The sequence below is a fragment of the Lissotriton helveticus genome, chromosome 5_1 (assembly GCF_964261635.1).
Source record: "Lissotriton helveticus chromosome 5_1, aLisHel1.1, whole genome shotgun sequence".
Taxonomy (NCBI): Eukaryota; Metazoa; Chordata; class Amphibia; order Caudata; family Salamandridae; genus Lissotriton; species Lissotriton helveticus.
In genome coordinates, this window is record NC_136065.1 from 2113802012 (window position 1) to 2113820064 (window position 18053).

Consider the following 18053-nt stretch of genomic DNA (forward strand, 5'->3'; position numbering starts at 1 on the left):
CATTCGCAGACATCCCTGATGCTGACAGCCACTCACAGTCCTTGTTCAAAGGCATCCCTGATCCTGACAATCACTCACAGCCCCTTGGTCAAAGGCATCCCTGATGCTGACAGTCACTCACAGTCCCTCGTTCAAAGGCATCTCTGATGCTGACTGTCACTCACAGTCCCTCGTTCAAAGGCATCCCTGATATTGACAGTCACTTACAGTCCCTCGTTCAAAGAGATCCCTGATGCTGACAGTCACTCACAGTCCCTCGTTCAAAGGCATGCCTGATGCTGACAGTCCATCACAGTCCCTCGTTCGCAGACATCCCTAGTGCTGACAGTCACTCACAGTCCCTCGTTCGCAGACATCCCTAATGCTGACAGTCACTCACAGTTCCTCGTTCAAAGGCATGCCTGATGCTGACAGTCACTCACAGTCCCTCGTTCAAAGATATCCCTGATGCAGACAGTCACTCACAGTCCCTTGTTTGCAGGCATCCCTGATGCTGACAGTCCCTCGCAGTCCCTCGTTCACAGGCATCCCTGATGCTGACAGGCACTCACAGTCCCTCGTTCGCAGACATCCCTGATGCTGACAGTCACTCAAGTCCCTCATTCAAAGGCATGGCTGATGCTGACTGCCACTCACAGTCCCTCATTCAAAGGCATCCCTGATGCTGACAGTCACTCACAGTCCCTCGTTCACAGGCATCCCTGATGCGGACGGTCACTCACAGTCCCTCATTCGCAGGCACCCCTGTTGCAGACAGTCACCTTTCTCTTTTTATTATTGTGCAGGATTCCTGGTAATCGATGCCGGACAGGAAGAGGGGTGTTTGTGCTGCAGCAGACAGGCAGAGGGGTGTTTGTGCTGCAGCAGACAGGCAGAGGGGTGTTTGTGCTGCAGCAGACAGGCAGAGGGATGTTTGTGCTGCAGCAGACAGGCAGAGGGGTGTTTGTGCTGCAGCAGACAGGCAGAGGGGTGTTTGTGCTGCAGCAGACAGGCAGATGGGTGTTTGTGCTGCAGCAGACAGGCAGAGGGGTGTTTGTGCTGCAGCAGACAGGCAGAGGGGTGTTTGTGCTGCAGCAGACAGGCAGAGGGATGTTTGTGCTGCAGCAGACAGGCAGAGGGGTGTTTGTGCTGCAGCAGACAGGCAGAGGGGTGTTTGTGCTGCAGCAGACAGGCAGATGGGTGTTTGTGCTGCAGCAAACAGGCAGAGGGGTGTTTGTGCTGCAGCAGACAGGCAGAAGGGTGTTTGTGCTGCAGCAGACAGGCAGAGGGGTGTTTGTGCTGCAGCAGACAGGCAGAGGGATGTTTGTGCTGCAGCAGACAGGCAGAGGGGTGTTTGTGCTGCAGCAGACAGACAGAGGGATGTTTGTGCTGCAGCAGACAGGCAGAGGGGTGTTTGTGCTGCAGCAGACAGGCAGAGGGGTGTTTGTGCTGCAGCAGACAGGCAGAGGGATGTTTGTGCTGCAGCAGACAGGCAGAGGGGTGTCTGCGCCGCAGCAGACAGGAAGAGGGGTGTTTGTGCTGCAGCAGACAGGCAGACGGGTGTCTGCGCTGCAGTAGACAGGTAGAGGGGTGTCTGCGCTGCAGCAGACAGGCAGAAGGGTGTTTGTGCTGCAGCAGACAGGCTGAGGGGTGTTTGTGCTGCAGCAGACAGGCAGAGGGGTGTTTGTGCTGCAGCAGTCAGGCAGAGGGGTGTTTGTGCTGCAGCAGACAGGCAGAGGGATGTTTGTGCTGCAGCAGACAGGCAGAGGGGTGTTTGTGCTGCAGCAGTCAGGCAGAGGGGTGTTTGTGCTGCAGCAGACAGGCAGAGGGGTGTTTGTGCTGCAGCAGACAGGCAGAGGGGTGTCTGCGCTGCAGCAGACAGGCAGAGGGATGTTTGTGCTGCAGCAGACAGGCAGAGGGGTGTCTGCGCTGCAGCAGACAGGCAGAGGGATGCTTGTGCTGCAGAAGGCAGAGGGGTGTCTGCGCTGCAGCAAACAGGCAAGGGGGGTGTTTGTGCTGCAGCAGACAGGCAGAGGTGTGTTTGTGCTGCAGCAGACAGGAAGAGGGGTGTTTGTGCTGCAGCAGACAGGCAGAGGGGTGTTTGTGCTGCAGCAGACAGGCAGAGGGGTGTTTGTGCTGCAGCAGACAGGCAGAGGGGTGTTTGTGCTGCAGCAGACAGGCAGAGGGGTGTTGGTGCTGCAGCAGACAGGCAGAGGGGTGTTTGTGCTACAGCAGACAGGCAGAGGGGTGTTTGTGCTGCAGCAGACAGTCAGAGGGATGCTTGTGCTGCAGAAGGCAGAGGGGTGTCTGCGCTGCAGCAGACAGGAAGAGGGGTGTTTGTGCTGCAGCAGACAGGCAGAGGGGTGTTGGTGCTGCAGCAGACAGGCAGAGGGGTGTTTGTGCTACAGCAGACAGGCAGAGGGGTGTTTGTGCTGCAGCAGACAGTCAGAGGGATGCTTGTGCTGCAGAAGGCAGAGGGGTGTCTGCGCTGCAGCAGACAGGAAGAGGGGTGTTTGTGCTGCAGCAGACAGGCAGAGGGATGTTTGTGCTGCAGCAGACAGGCAGAGGGGTGTTTGTGCTGCAGCAGACAGGCAGAGGGGTGTTTGTGCTGCAGATGACAGGTAGAGGGGTGTTTGTGCTGCAGCAGACAGACAGAGGGATGTTTGCGCTGCAGCAGACAGGCAGAGGGGTGTTTGTACTGCAGCAGACAGGCAGAGGGGTGTTTGCGCTGCAGCAGAGCGCCTCCAGGTCTGAGGTTTAAACCCCTCAGAGCGGGCACCGCCTTCATCGTTTGAAGGTCAATAAACAGAGCAACAACGGATATTCATGTATATTAATAGCGGGTGGGTAACCCAGCGTGCTAAAACACATGATTATTATCATTCTTATTATTACTAACACTATTATTGTTACAATATATATATTCTTATGCTCGTTGTGTCGTCACTGCTCCTACCTTCTCCTTGTGCGCCGCGAGGCGCGCCTTGTCGAACAGCCGCTGCTCCTGCACCCAGACGTCCTGGAACTTGTGCTCAATGACGTCGTAGATCGGCGTCGAAGGCCTGTAAAGAATGAGAGAAAGGTCTTAGGAGAGAGCAGACCGCAGTGGATCACAAGCACGAGACAGGTCGCTGCAACCTCAGCAGGGGGGGGCCAGGCGAGGCCATGACGCCAATCCATCCTGGCTGCAGGCCCAGCGAGGACGGAAAGAGCCTGTGACAGTGAGGCCAAGCGAGGGCCTCGACTCTCATCCATCCCACATACAAACCAAGCGCGGGAAGCAAGAGTCAATCAAAGGGAGGCCAAGCGAGGGCCTCGACTCTCATCCTTCCCACATACAAACCAAGCGCGGGAAGCAAGAGCCAATCAAAGGGAGGCCAAGCGAGGGCCTCGACTCTCATCCATCCCACATACAAACCAACCGCGGGAAGCAAGAACCAATCAAAGGGAGGCCAAGCGAGGGCCTCAGCTCTCATCCATCCCACATACAAACCAAACGTGGGAAGCAAGAGCCAATCAAAGGGAGGCCAAGCGAGGGCCTCGACTCTCATCCATCCCACATACAAACCAAGCGCGGGAAGCAAGAGTCAATCAAAGGGAGGCCAAGCGAGGGCCTCGACTCTCATCCTTCCCACATACAAACCAAGCGCGGGAAGCAAGAGCCAATCAAAGGGAGGCCAAGCGAGGGCCTCGACTCTCATCCATCCCACATACAAACCAACCGCGGGAAGCAAGAACCAATCAAAGGGAGGCCAAGCGGGGGCCTCGACTCTCATCCATCCCACATACAAACCAACCGCGGGAAGCAAGAACCAATCAAAGGGAGGCCAAGCGAGGGCCTCAGCTCTCATCCATCCCACATATCAATCAATCAATCAATCACGACATTTATAGAGCGCACTACTCACCCGTAGGGTCTCAAGGCGCTGGGAGGGGGGGTGCCGTTACTGCTCGAACAGCCAGGTCTTGAGCTTCTTCCTGAAGGCGAGGTGGTCTTGGGTCAGGTGCAGGTCGGTCGGGAGGGAGTTCCAGGTCTTGGCGGCCAGGTAGGAGAAGGACCTTCCTCCTGTTGTCGCTCTTCGGATGCGTGGGACATCGGCGAGGGCGTGGCTGGTTGATCTGAGGTGGCGCTTGGGAGCGTAGAAGTTGATTCGGTTGTTGAGGTAGCTCGGGCCTTGGTCGTGTAGGGCTTTGTGTGCGTGGGTGAGGAGACGGAAGGTGATTCTTTTCTTGACGGGGAGCCAGTGCAGGTCTCTCAGATGTCCGGAGATGTGGCTGTTTCGTGGGAGGTCGAGGATGAGTCTGGCTGAGGCGTTCTGTATCCGCTGGAGTCTCTTCTGGAGCTTGGCGGTGGTTCCGGCGTAGAGGGCGTTGCCGTAGTCCAGTCGGCTGGTGACGAGGGCCTGGGTGACGGTCTTCCTGGTCTCGGTGGGGATCCACCAGAAGATCTTCCGTAGCATGCGTAGTATGTTGAAGCATGATGAGGAGACGGCGTTGACTTGTCTGGTCATGGAGAGGGAGGAGTCCAGGATGAAGCCCAGGTTGCGTGCGTGGTCCGTTGGTTTGGGTGCGATGCCCAGGGCGGGGGGCCACCAGGAGTCGTCCCAGGCGGAGGGCGAGGAGCCCAGGATGAGGACCTCCGTCTTGTCTGAGTTCAGTTTTAGGCGGCTGGTAGTCATCCACTCGGCTACATCTCTCATCCCTTCGTGCAGGTTGGTTCTGGCGGCGGCGGGGTCGTTGGTCAGGGAGAGGATCAGCTGGGTGTCGTCGGCGTAGGAGATGATGTTGAGGTTGTGTTTGCGTGCGATGGCCGCGAGGGGGCTCATGTAGACGTTGAAGAGGGTGGGGCTCAGCGAGGATCCTTGGGGGATGCCGCAGATGACTTCGGTGGCCTCTGACTTGTACGGTGGTAGGCGGACTCTCTGTGTTCTTCCGTCGAGGAAGGAGGTGATCCATTCCAGTGCCTTCTCCTGGATTCCGATGTTGCCGAGGCGCTGTACTAGGGTACGGTGGCAGACAGTGTCGAACGCCGCGGAGAGGTCTAGGAGGATGAGGGCCGCTGTTTCCCCGTTGTCCATCAGGGTTCGGATGTCATCGGTGGCAGCGATGAGGGCGGTCTCGGTGCTGTGGTTGGCTCGGAAGCCAGACTGTGAGGGGTCGAGGGATCCATTCGTCTCGAGGAAGGCGGCCAGCTGTTTGTTGACGGTCTTTTCGATGACTTTGGCCGGGAACGGGAGGAGCGAGATGGGACGGTAATTCTTGAGTTCGGTGGGATCCGCTGTAGGTTTCTTGAGTAGAGCGCTGAGTTCCGCGTGCTTCCAGCTCTCCGGGAAGGTGGCGGTGTCGAAGGAGGTGTTGATGATGTCCCGCAGGTGGGGTGCGATGACCACGTCGGCCTTGTTGAAGACGTGATGAGGGCAGGGGTCGGTTGGAGATCCGGAGTGGATGGAGTTCATAGTGCGGATGGTGTCTTCGGTGCTGATCGGAGTCCAGGCGCGGAGGGTGGTGGTGGGTGGCGTTGCTGTGGTCGTGGCGTGCGTCGGTTGGATGCTGAAGCTGTTGTGTATGTCCGCGATCTTGTTGTGGAAGAAGGAGGCGAGGGAGTTGCAGAGGTCTTGCGACGGGGTGATGTCGTTGTTTCCGGCGTTGGGGTTGGAGAGCTCTTTTACGATGTTGAAGAGTTCCTTGCAGTTGTGTGCGTTGTTGTCTAGCCGGTCCTTGTAGGCATTTTTCTTGGTGGCGCGGATCAGTTGGTGGTGTTTCCGGGTGGCGAGCTTGAGGGTGGTCATGTTGTCCATTGTTGGTTCCCTTCTCCACACTTTCTCGAGGGCTCGGCAGTTCTTCTTGGAGCTCTTGAGTTCGTCGGTGAACCATGGGGCTTTTCTGCTGCCGGGTCTGCTGGGCGGGGTCCTCAGAGGGGCGAGTTCGTCCGCGCAGTTGCTGATCCACTTAGTGAGGTTGTCGGCGGCCTGGCTGGGGTTCGCTGAGCTGGCGGGAGGGTGCTGACTCAGGGAAGCGGCGAGCTGGTCGGCTGTGATCTTGTTCCAGCTTCTTCGGGCAACCTGTTGCTGGTGGTGGTGGGTCGTCGTTCTTCTGAAGGTGAAGTGGACGCAGCTGTGGTCCGTCCAGTGGAGTCCTGTGGCGTGGCTGAAGGCGATGTCTTTGCTGGATGAGAAGACGGCGTCGAGAGTGTGTCCGGCGAGGTGGGTGGGGGTGGTCACCAGCTGCTTGAGTCCCAGGTTTGCGAGGTTTTCCAGCAGGGTGGTGGTGTTGCGGTCGTCGTTGTTCTCCAGGTGGAAGTTGAGGTCCCCGAGGAGGATGTAGTCGGCGGAGGGGAGGGCATGCGGGCTGATGAAGTCGGCGATGTCCTCGCTGAATCGTGTGCGTGGTCCTGGGGGTCGGTAGATCAGGGTGCCTCTGAGGGTTGTTCTGGGGTCCGTGTGGATCTGGAAGTGCAGGTGTTCGGCGGTGGTTAGGGTGTCGTTGGTGTTGGTCGTGATGCGGATGGTGTCTCTGTGGATGATGGCGATGCCTCCTCCCGTCTGGTTGGCGGTGCGGTCCCTCCGTGTGATCTTGTAGCCCTCTGGGATGGCGATGGCGATGTCGGGCGCTGAGGAGGCGTTCATCCAGGTCTCTGTGAGGAAGGCGACGTCAGGGGATGTGGTGTCGAGGAGGTTCCAGAGTTCGATGGCGTGTCTGTGTACGGAGCGGGTGTTGAGCAGGATGCACTTGAGGTGGTTGCCGCTGGAGTTCGGCTTGGCGGGTGCTGGTGCAGGGTCGGTCCGGATGCAGGTGAATTTGCAGGCGTGGCAGCTGAAGGGTCCGTGGGTGTGCTTCGGGGTGGCTCGGTGACATCCCGGGATGTCGCCGGTGTTGAGTATGAGGAGGTCGGCGGCGTTGTAGGTGCGTCGGGTCGTCTTCCGTCGGTGGGGGCCAGGGGTCCTGGCACTGGGCGCGGTCCAGGCGCGGACGGGCGCAGACGGGCTTACCTTTGGCGCGCCTTCGGCGCACAATCGGCGCGCCCGCTGCGCGTCAACGCTGCGCGTTCGCACGGTCGCCATATATGGCCAAGTGCGCGGGGGGGCGGAGCAGCTGGGAGGCGGGAGCGGGGAGGGTACAGAATGAAGAAAGGGGCGGGGCTAAGCGGCAGTGGCGGGAAGCGGGGAGGGAAGAGACGGGGCGAGCAAAGATAAACTACAGGCAAGCAGGAAAAAAGGTGAAAAGGAATACAACTTACAGGTTACAACAGAGTGCAATTTACAAACACAATACAACAGATACGGTGGCGCAGGGCAGGAAGCGAGCACGGACCACGCTGCTCGAGGCAGGGGGCGTGGTCACGTGTCGGCAGCCAGAGCAGAGAGGCAGGCAGTCGGGGGGCACACACAGCAGCTGGTGGCCGTGCGGCGCGGGGGGTGACCTAGACTAGGTCACACTCACCTGCGTCGCACGGTCGCCATATATGGCCAAGTGCGCGGGGGGGCGGAGCAGCTGGGAGGCGGGAGCGGGGAGGGTACAGAATGAAGAAAGGGGCGGGGCTAAGCGGCAGTGGCGGGAAGCGGGGAGGGAAGAGACGGGGCGAGCAAAGATAAACTACAGGCAAGCAGGAAAAAAGGTGAAAAGGAATACAACTTACAGGTTACAACAGAGTGCAATTTACAAACACAATACAACAGATACGGTGGCGCAGGGCAGGAAGCGAGCACGGACCACGCTGCTCGAGGCAGGGGGCGTGGTCACGTGTCGGCAGCCAGAGCAGAGAGGCAGGCAGTCGGGGGGCACACGCAGCAGCTGGTGGCCGTGCGGCGCGGGGGGTGACCTAGACTAGGTCACACTCACCTGCGTCGCACGGTCGCCATATATGGCCAAGTGCGCGGGGGGGCAGAGCAGCTGGGAGGCGGGAGCGGGGAGGGTACAGAATGAAGAAAGGGGCGGGGCTAAGCGGCAGTGGCGGGAAGCGGGGAGGGAAGAGACGGGGCGAGCAAAGATAAACTACAGGCAAGCAGGAAAAAAGGTGAAAAGGAATACAACTTACAGGTTACAACAGAGTGCAATTTACAAACACAATACAACAGATACGGTGGCGCAGGGCAGGAAGCGAGCATGGACCACGCTGCTCGAGGCAGGGGGCGTGGTCACGTGTCGGCAGCCAGAGCAGAGAGGCAGGCAGTCGGGGGGCACACGCAGCAGCTGGTGGCCGTGCGGCGCGGGGGGTGACCTAGACTAGGTCAAACCAAACGTGGGAAGCAAGAGCCAATCAAAGGGAGGCCAAGCGAGGGCCTCAATTCTCATCCATCCCACATACAAACCAAGGAAGGGAGGCAAGAGCCAATCAAAGGGAGGCCAAGCGAGGGCCTCAACTCTCATCCATCCCACATACAAACCAAGGAAGGGAGGCAAGAGCCAATCAAAGGGAGGCCAAGCGAGGGCTTCAACTCTCATCCATCTCACATACAAACCAAGGATCAGAGGCAAGAGCCAATCAAAGGGAGGCCAAGCGAGGACCTCAACTCTCATCCATCCCACACACAAACCAAGCACGGGAAGCAAGAGTCAATCAAAGGGAGGCCAAGCGAGGACCTCAGCTCTCATCCATCCCACACACAAACCAAGCACGGGAAGAAAGAGCCAATCAAAGGGAGGCCAAGCGAGGACCTCAGCTCTCATCCATCCCACATACAAACCAAGGATGGGAGGTGAGAGCAAATCAAAGGGAGGCCAAGCGGGGGCCTCGACTCTCATCCATCCCACACACAAACCAAGCACGGGAAGAAAGAGCCAATCAAAGGGAGGCCAAGCGAGGACCTCAGCTCTCATCCATCCCACATACAAACCAAGCGCGGGAAGCAAGAGCCAATCAAAGGGAGGCCAAGCGAGCGCCTCAGCTCTCATTCATCCCACATACAAACCAAGCACAGGAAGCAAGAGCCAATCAAAGGGAGGCCAAGCGAGGGCCTCGACTCTCATCCATCCCACATACAAACCAAGGATGGGAGGCGAGAGCCAATCAAAGGGAGGCCAAGCGAGGGCCTCAGCTCTCATCCATCCCACACACAAACCAAGCACGGGAAGAAAGAGCCAATCAAAGGGAGGCCAAGCGAGGACCTCAGCTCTCATCCATCCCACATACAAACCAAGCACAGGAAGCAAGAGCCAATCAAAGGGAGGCCAAGCGCGAGCCTCAGCTCTCATCCATCCCACATACAAACCAAGCACAGGAAGCAAGAGCCAATCAAAGGGAGGCCAAGCGAGGGCCTCGACTCTCATCCATCCCACATACAAACCAAGGATGGGAGGTGAGAGCAAATCAAAGGGAGGCCAAGCGAGGACCTCAACTCTCATCCATCCCACATACAAACCAAGGATGGGAGGCAAGAGTCAATCAAAGGGAGGCCAAGCGAGGGCCTCGACTCTCATCCTTCCCACATACAAACCAAGCGCGGGAAGCAAGAGCCAATCAAAGGGAGGCCAAGCGAGGGCCTCGACTCTCATCCATCCCACATACAAACCAACCGTGGGAAGCAAGAACCAATCAAAGGGAGGCCAAGCGGGGGCCTCGACTCTCATCCATCCCACATGCAAACCAACCGCGGGAAGCAAGAACCAATCAAAGGGAGGCCAAGCGAGGGCCTCAGCTCTCATCCATCCCACATACAAACCAAGGATGGGAGGCAAGAGCCAATGAAAGGGAGGCCAAGCGACGACCTCAACTCTCATCCATCCCATATACAAACCAAGGATGGGAGGCAAGAGCCGATCAAAGGGAGGCCAAGCGAGGACCTCAGCTCTCATCCATCCCACATACAAACCAAGCGCGAGAAGCGAGAGCCAATAAAAGGGAGGCCAAGCGAGGTCCTTGACTCTCATCCATCCCACCTACAAACCGAGCGCGGGAAGCAAGAGCCAATCAAAGGGAGGCCAAGCGAGGGCCTCGACTCTCATCCATCCCACATACAAACCAAGGATGGGAGGCAAGAGCCAATCAAAGGGAGGCCAAGCGAGGGCCTCAACTCTCATCCATCCCACATACAAACCAAGGATGGGGGCAAGAGCCGATCAAAGGGAGGCCAAGCGAGGGCCTCAACTCTCATCCATCCCACATACAAACCAAGGATGGGAGGCAAGAGCCAATCAAAGGGTGGCCAAGCAAGGGCTTCAACTGTCATCCATCCGGCCTACAAACCAAGCGCGGGAAGCAAGAGCCAATCAAAGGGAGGCCAAGCGAGGGCCTCAACTCTCATCCATCCCACATACAAACAAAGGATGGGAGGCAAGAGTCCATCAAAGGGAGGCCAAGCGAGGGCTTCAACTCTCATCCATCCCACATACAAACCAAGGGGAGGAAGCAAGAGCCGATCAAAGGGAGGCCAAGCGAGGGCTTCAACTCTCATCCATCCCACATACAAACCAAGGATGGGAGGTAAGAGCCCATCAAAGGGAGGCCAAGCGAGGGCTTCAACTCTCATCCATCCCACATACAAACCAAGCGCGGGAAGCAAGAGCCAATCAAAGGGAGGCCAAGCGAGGACCTCAGCTCGGTGAACAACCTTTACAACGAAACTATTACAACGCACTACCATTACAACGCAAACCATTACAACGCATTGCGCTGGGGGCGCTCTAGGATAGGGAATACGTTTAATTTTCTATCCAACACCTTCCCTAGTGTCTACGGGGACTGGAGTTGGAATAGAAAATTATACTTGCCACTATCCAGCACCTCTAAGCGCTATGCGTTGTAAAGGTTTGCGATGTAAAAACCACGTTGTAAAGGCAGGCGTTGTAATAGCCTGCGTTGTAACGTCATACATCCCCTCAGCTCTCATCCATCCCATATACAAACCAAGGGTGGGAGGCAAGAGCCGATCAAAGGGAGGCCAAGCGAGGACCTCAGCTCTCATCCATCCCACATACAAACCAAGGGTGGGAGGCAAGAGTCGATCACAGGGAGGCCAAGAGAGGGCCTTGACTCTCATCCATCCCCCATACAAACCAAGGAAGGGAGGCAAGAGCCAATCAAAGGGAGGCCAAGCGAGGACCTCAGCTCTCATCCATCCCACATACAAACCAAGTGCGGGAAGCAAGAGCCAATCAAAGGGAGGCCAAGTGAGGGCTTCGACTCTCATCCATCCCACATACAAACCAAGTGTGGGAAGCAAGAGCCAATCAAAGGGAGGCCAAGCGAGGGCCTCGACTCTCATCCATCCCACATACAAACCAAGCGCGGGAAGCAAGAGCCAATCAAAGGGAGGCCAAGCGAGGGCCTCGACTCTCATCCATCCCACATACAAACCAAGCGCGGGAAGCAAGAGCCAATCAAAGGGAGGCCAAGCGAGGGCCTCGACTCTCATCCATCCCACATACAAACCAAGGATGGGAGGCAAGAGCCAATCAAAGGGAGGCCAAGCGAGGGCCTCAACTCTCATCCATCCCACATACAAACCAAGGATGGGGGCAAGAGCCGATCAAAGGTTTTGTCCTTGCTACCACTAGGATAGCTGGTCTGTAAGGTTGACTTTACAACCATCACCATAAGGGTTGTTTGGACTGGTGCAAGGTGCTCACTAGAATAGTGAACATCATAAACCACGCCAACTTCCCACAGTATGTCTCCCCATAATCCTCCTCCTGTGGTATTCTACTATGTGTACTAACTGGTGAGTGTGCAGGAGAACTATCTAGTATTTCTACATGTGGTGAAGGAGGTCTTGTGGGTAAAGTCTGAATATGCTTCTTTGGAGGAACAGGTGATGTTTTAGGACAATCCATTTTCCTCTTTTCAGGCACTGTATATATTTGTCCAGTTTGTGGATGAATTTTCAGAGTCCTTTGCCTTACATCAGGCTGGAAAAGCTCTTCTACAGGTAAATCCTTCTTCGGCGTCGATTTATGTGCTTTGGAGCCGTCAGGTTTAGTTTTAACAGTGTCTATTATCTTCGGAACGGTTCTTGCTTTCGATTCTGAAGATTTATCTTGTTTTTTGCTTGGATCTACGCCTTTTGGATCCGAAGCTCTGGCTGCCGAGTGTTTAGACTTGTCCGTTCTTGGTGCCGAAATGTGTTTTGTTATGGAAACCACTTTCGGGTCCGACTTTTTAGGTACCGAAGTAGTTTTTGTTTCGGTAACCCTTGTAACCTCTTTCAGTGCCGAACTTGGTTTCGAAACATCCTTTAGTCCTGAACTTGGTTTCGGTTTCAGTTTGGTAACCCTCGGTATCGAAGGGTGTCTTGGTGCCGGTGCTGACTCTGGCTTAAGCACTTTCTGTTTCTCAGGACCGATGGTCTGACTCGAGCCCGAGTCGACCGGAGGCTTTTTAACACTCTTCGCTGCCGAGCTCGAAAGCGGGGCGTCGGAAGTTTTTGATCGGTGTGTACCCGGACCCGAAGGTGGGGGTGGAACCGAAGCCTGTCCCGGAAGGGGGGGTGAACAGGGTCGACGTTCTTACTCATGACCTGTTGACCAGCTGGAAGAAGATCATCATCTTCGGATCGATCCTCATCTCTGGAAGCTGACTCTTCTGCCTCGGAAACGACGTCTTCTTGCTGTTCTTCGACATCTACCTCGATCGGTGCCTCGTCTATGATGAGGTCTGGTGTTGACGACGATGACTGCTCCACAGCTCTTCTAGCTCGACGGTCCCTGATTGTCTTCTTGGACCGGAACGAAGCACAGGCCTCACAGTCTCGACTCTCGTGCTCTGGAGACAAGCACAAGTTACAAACCTCATGCAGGTCGGTGTGGGGAAACTTGTATCCACACTGAGGGCACTTCTTGAACGGTGTTCTTTCCATGAGCCAAAGGCCCAATGGTGCAGTTGGGCCCAACGGCCCCGACGAGCGCTGGAACGGAGAAGTGGATCCTCTCTTCGACGCAGGCAACCGGAATCAGTGTCGAAGACTATCTTGATGTTGTAGATTGATTTTTATGGATTGGAAAAGAGATCGGTAACGGGACCGAACGATGAACACATCCGAGCCCGATGGCGGAAAAAAACAATCTGAGGATGGAGTCGATGACCATGCGCACTATGGTCTAAGGGAGGAGTCACCCAGCAGACAAAGACTCTTCCAAGACAACAACAAAGTGTAATCATCCGGGCCCACCACCAGATGGTGATCTAATGCAAAAGTGTGTGGTCTGCAGCCCATATGCCTCGAACCAGTACTTTAGAAGTGCAGTTTGTGAATATCATTTTGTATTATGTTTGTACTGCTCTTGTAGTTCTACAAGATGTGCAACAAAATGAAGTTCCTGAATAGCCCCCATGACCTTCATGCAAACCCTAAAATAGTCAAGTAAACCCTAAACATTGCCGAGATTCTTATTGTAGATGGAGCAACATTATATCTACTAAATTAAACATAAGCAGTGCTTGTAAGCCTATCCTGAACTCATGTATTTAGGAATGTGCTGATATGTGAAAATATAGTCAAATGAGGCTCTGAACTAAATCCTTTGCCTAGGATCACACATTTTGGACAAGCAGGGAGCCAGTATGCTTTACAAACCTTGAAATTCAGCCACTAGATGTATATCTCGGTCTCTCCTTCTTATTTTAACGGTCACTGTTTTTGATTTTATAGTAGCATGCCACACAGACTATTTTCCGGCCGCGGATTCTACTTTTACTATCTTAGACTCATGATTTTTATTATTAAAAAAAGTGATCGTCATATAGTGTTGGACTGACCCTGGGAGTCTTTTTACACGGGGCTTCAGTTTTGAATATGTGAAATACAGTTGGATAATTTCTGGAACATTCTGGTACTACAAATTTGCCCTGGTATTTACAACAGGGGGCTACCAGGCTATCAGTGTACAGGGTACAACTGATGGTTTTGGAATTGATTTGATTGTGGACTTGAATCCGTTATAGAATCTGTACCTTGCCTGGTTTGGCAATTTGTGTTGTTTTTCTGAGAAGCTGTCATTGCCCACCCTCACTACCTTATGAAGCCGTCACTGCGCCCCTCACTGTAACCTCCTGAGCGGCTGTCACTGCCTACCCTCACTACCTTTAGAAGCCGTCACTGCCCACCCTCACTGTAACCTACTGAGATGCCATCACTGGCCACCCTCACTACCCAAACAAGTCGTCACTGCCCACCCTCACTGTAACCTCCTGAGAAGCCATCACTGCCCACCCTCACTACCTTGAGAAGCCGTCACTGCCCACCCTCACTACCTTGAGAAGCCGTCACTGCCCCCTCACAGTAAATTACTGAGAAGCCATCACTGCCCACCCTCACTACCTTGAGAAGCCGTCACTGCCCACCCTCACTGTAACCTCCTGAGATGCCATCACTGCCCACCCTCACTACCCAAACAAGTCGTCACTGCCCACCCTCACTACCTTGAGAAGCCGTCACTGCCCCCTCACAGTAAATTACTGAGAAGCCATCACTGCCCACCCTCACTATCTTAAGAAGCTGTCACTGCCCACCCTCAATGTAATCTCTTGAGAAGCTGTCACTGCCCACCCTCACTGTAACCTCCTGAGATGCCTTCACTGTCCACCCTCACTTTAACTTCCTGAGAAGCAATCACTTCCCACCCTCCCTGTAACCTCCTGAGATGCCTTCACTGCCCACCATCAGTACCTTGAGAAGCCGTCACTGCCCACCTTCAGTACCTTGAGATGCCATCACTGCCCACCCTCGCTTTAACCTCCTGAGAAGCTGTCACTGCCCACCCTCACTACCCTGAGAAGCCGTCACTGCCCACCCTCACTACCCTGAGAAGTTATCACTGCCCACCCTCCCTACCCTGAGCAGCCACGACTGCCCACCCTCACTACCCTGAGAAGTTATCACTGCCCACCCTCGCTGTAACCTTTTGAGAAGCCGAGACTGCCCACCCTCACTACCCTGAGAAGCTGTCACTGTCCACCCTCACTGTAACCTCCTGAGAAGCTGTCACTGCCCACCCTCACTACCCAAAGAAGTCATCACTGTTCACCCTCACTACCCTGAGAAGCCGTCACTGTCCACCCCTCACTGTAACCTACTGAGCAGCCATCATTGCCCACCCTCACTACCCAAAGAAGTAGTCACTGCCCACCCTCACTGTAACCTCTCGAGAAGTTGTCACTGCCCACCCTCACTACCCTGAGAAGCTGTCACTGCCCACCCTCACTGTAACCTCCTGAGATGCCTTCACTGCCCACCCTCATTACCTTGAGAAGCCGTCACTGCCCCCTGTAGGAGAGTATGGTCTGCTTTCCTATGGTCACCCCATTGTTTGCTTTTTGCTTCACTGGTTTTCGACTTAATGTGGCTGTGGGCCTGCTAATCAGACCCACAGCCCTGCTGTTCTCTCTCTAAATTCACACCATGTACTGTAGGTACATCACCAATTGGAATTTGGGTCACTCTTATGAGTCCCTGTACAGTGTACTATAGGTACCCAGGGCATAGGTGCACCCAAGGCCTACCAGGGGCTGCAGCATATCTTTTGCCACCCCTGGCTGGCCATCCGAACTGACACAACTGGCTGATCACTCAGCTGGGGCAACGTTGTGTAATCACCCCTTGCTTAGATATAGTATTCCTATGTCTAACCTTAAATCTGGACACATATACACCGATAAGTCACTCCTAAGGCAGGCCTTAACAATCCTGAAGGCAGAGTGCTTGGTTTTATGAGAGATGGTGCTCTAGCATGAGCTGAGCCTGTCTGCAGCTTTCAGAATCATGTCCTTATAGCTGTTCCAGGATATTGCCATACCATATACTCTTAACTGCATTATAATCCTCGCAGTTATTGCTAACTTTGGTTTGGCTTTATCAAACCATGTCGTGTAAGGTGTCATACGCTTTGGAATACTACCCCCTCGCCAGTTCTGTCGAGGGAAAAGACATGTTACTTCCATTAATCCCGGTTAAAGCTAACCAGAGCCTCAGCATCACAAAATGGATGCTGCTGCCACAGACACAAGTCTGACCTCCTGCTGCTGGGAGTCCTTCCAGCGAGGGAGGCTTGGACAATAGGTTTCCTGTCACAGGGAGGTACTAGCACCATCCCTGACAGGAGATAGTGGATTGGGGCAGGGAGGGCTGAATGAAATGGGACACTGCCTGGGGCACACAAGGTGTCCAATGCATAGTCCAGTTCAAACCGGTGCTGGGGCACTCCAGCCCCAGCTCTGGTGCGAAACTGGACAAAGGGAAAGGGGTGTAACCACCCCCTTCCTGGGTCCCACCCATAGGAGGGACCTAGCAGGTAATCCAGCCCCTAGATTTGGTATATAGGTAGGAGCTGTGTCCTTAGACTTTAGATAATCCTGACTGAAACTCTGATACGAAACTCTGGACCCTTCCACATCCTACTCGACATAGAAGACTGAAGAATCTCCCTTGTGGTCAAATAGTGACCACCCTGTGCAAGCAGGCACCATCAAGCGCTCAACGGTTTGCTTTGTAATTGCTCCCGCCGGAGCTTGAACACAGAGCCTGACAAGACCCGGACTTCCAGACATCCAACAGCCCGATCCACAGCCACAGCAAAGCTGAGACCCGTGGAGGGGATGAGAGACGAGGGACCGACCATCTTGGAAAGCCAGCAAATTGCTTTCCGTGCAACTTCTGAGGCACCCTCGAAGTTGTGCATTAGGGATTGAGAAGCCCCAGCCCCGAGCACCAACTGCACCGAAGATCACCTCTCCACACTCACCGAGTGCTGCGTGGGGCCCCTTTTGCATTTTCCTGCTCGACGCGCCTGTCCGGTCACTTGCCCGTTGGCTAGATGCCTCTGCGATGACGAAACTTTGAATTTCAAATGCTGGTCTGGTTGCTCCAGACTGGCCCTTGCTCCCCTGAAAAGGAGCAGCCCATCAGACCTTGCTGGTCTGATCCAGAAGCTATCTTTGATTCCTGCATGGGTTGCATTTGCCAAGGCCTGTTGATTCCGAATCGAGAACCGACACCGCTATCAGCGAGAGCCTTCGTGGGACAGTCCGTGCCCAGCTCCTGGTCATCGTCGACACCTCCTGGTCCACGTGGCAGTGGAGACAAGCTTCACGACAGCACCTGATTGCATCCCGACATCGCCTAGTTCCTTCCTGGTTCCTTCCTGGTCACTGGCTAGTGACCCAGACTCTGTCCCCTCTGCTTTCAGGTACTCTTCATCCTCGATCCACCCTTGGATCCGACCGGACTCTTCTCTCCTGGTGGCCTGCAGCATCTTATCTCCAAGGCTCCATAGAACTCCACGACGAAACCCGACACACTTTGAGACCTGTGCACCCGCTTCCTGTGGGTTAGGTAACGCGAGTACTGTGGTGCGCCTGTGTAGGTTTACTCTCCTAGTATCCTAGTTTCAAGTGGTTTAGTTCTAGTCCAGTCGGAAGACTCCTAACTCTTTAACTTTCTAACTTTACACACCCATTGACTTCTATGTGTGCACGCGTGTTCATTTAGACACTGCACCCGCATCCCGTGGGCCTCCTGCTCCCTAACTATTGTTAGTACAGTGTAGCCCCAGCGATTCCCAAGGCCCTAGGCCTTACCATTGTTCGTGACGTGGTTCTTATACCACTATTTTAGTATATGGTTTAGCGGGCCACCAGGGCCTATCCATATTTGTGCAACTTATTGTATGCTATATTAAGTTATTTGTTATACGCTTGTGCTTCTGTTCTCATAAAGAGTACAGAGGGTTGTTTTAGAAATAAATACATATATATTTTGAATATATAACCTGTGTGGTGTCCTTTCATTTGGTGTTAAAGAGATTGCATATGGTAAAACAGCTGGCTTCACATGCCCTCCTGAGTTTAGCCTAAGACTGCTTTTGTCCATGCTACCACTAGGATAGCTGGTCTATAAGGTTGACTTTACAACCATCACCATGAGGGTCGTTTGGACTGGTGCAAGGTGCTCACTAGAATAGTGAACATCATATACCAGGCCAACTTCTCACACCCCCTCACTGTAAATTCCTGAGAAGCCATCACTGCCCACCCTCACTACCTTGAGAAGCCGTCACTGCCCACCCTTACTGTAACCTCTTGAGAAGCCATGACTGCCCTCCCTCACTACCCTGAGAAGCTGTCACTGCCCACCCTCACTGTAACC

The 18053-nt window shown here is 54.6% G+C and overlaps 1 protein-coding gene across 1 annotated transcript in view; it reads right to left on the minus strand.

Annotated features, from left to right (window-relative positions):
* The window catches only part of CFAP77 (cilia and flagella associated protein 77), an 846033-nt gene that overhangs the window by 150550 nt on the left and 677430 nt on the right, over positions 1-18053 (minus strand). Inside the window, exon 4 of the mRNA XM_078641538.1 lies at positions 2936-3041. Coding sequence (XP_078497664.1) covers positions 2936-3041 — 106 coding nt within the window. The remainder of the gene's footprint in view (positions 1-2935; positions 3042-18053) is intronic.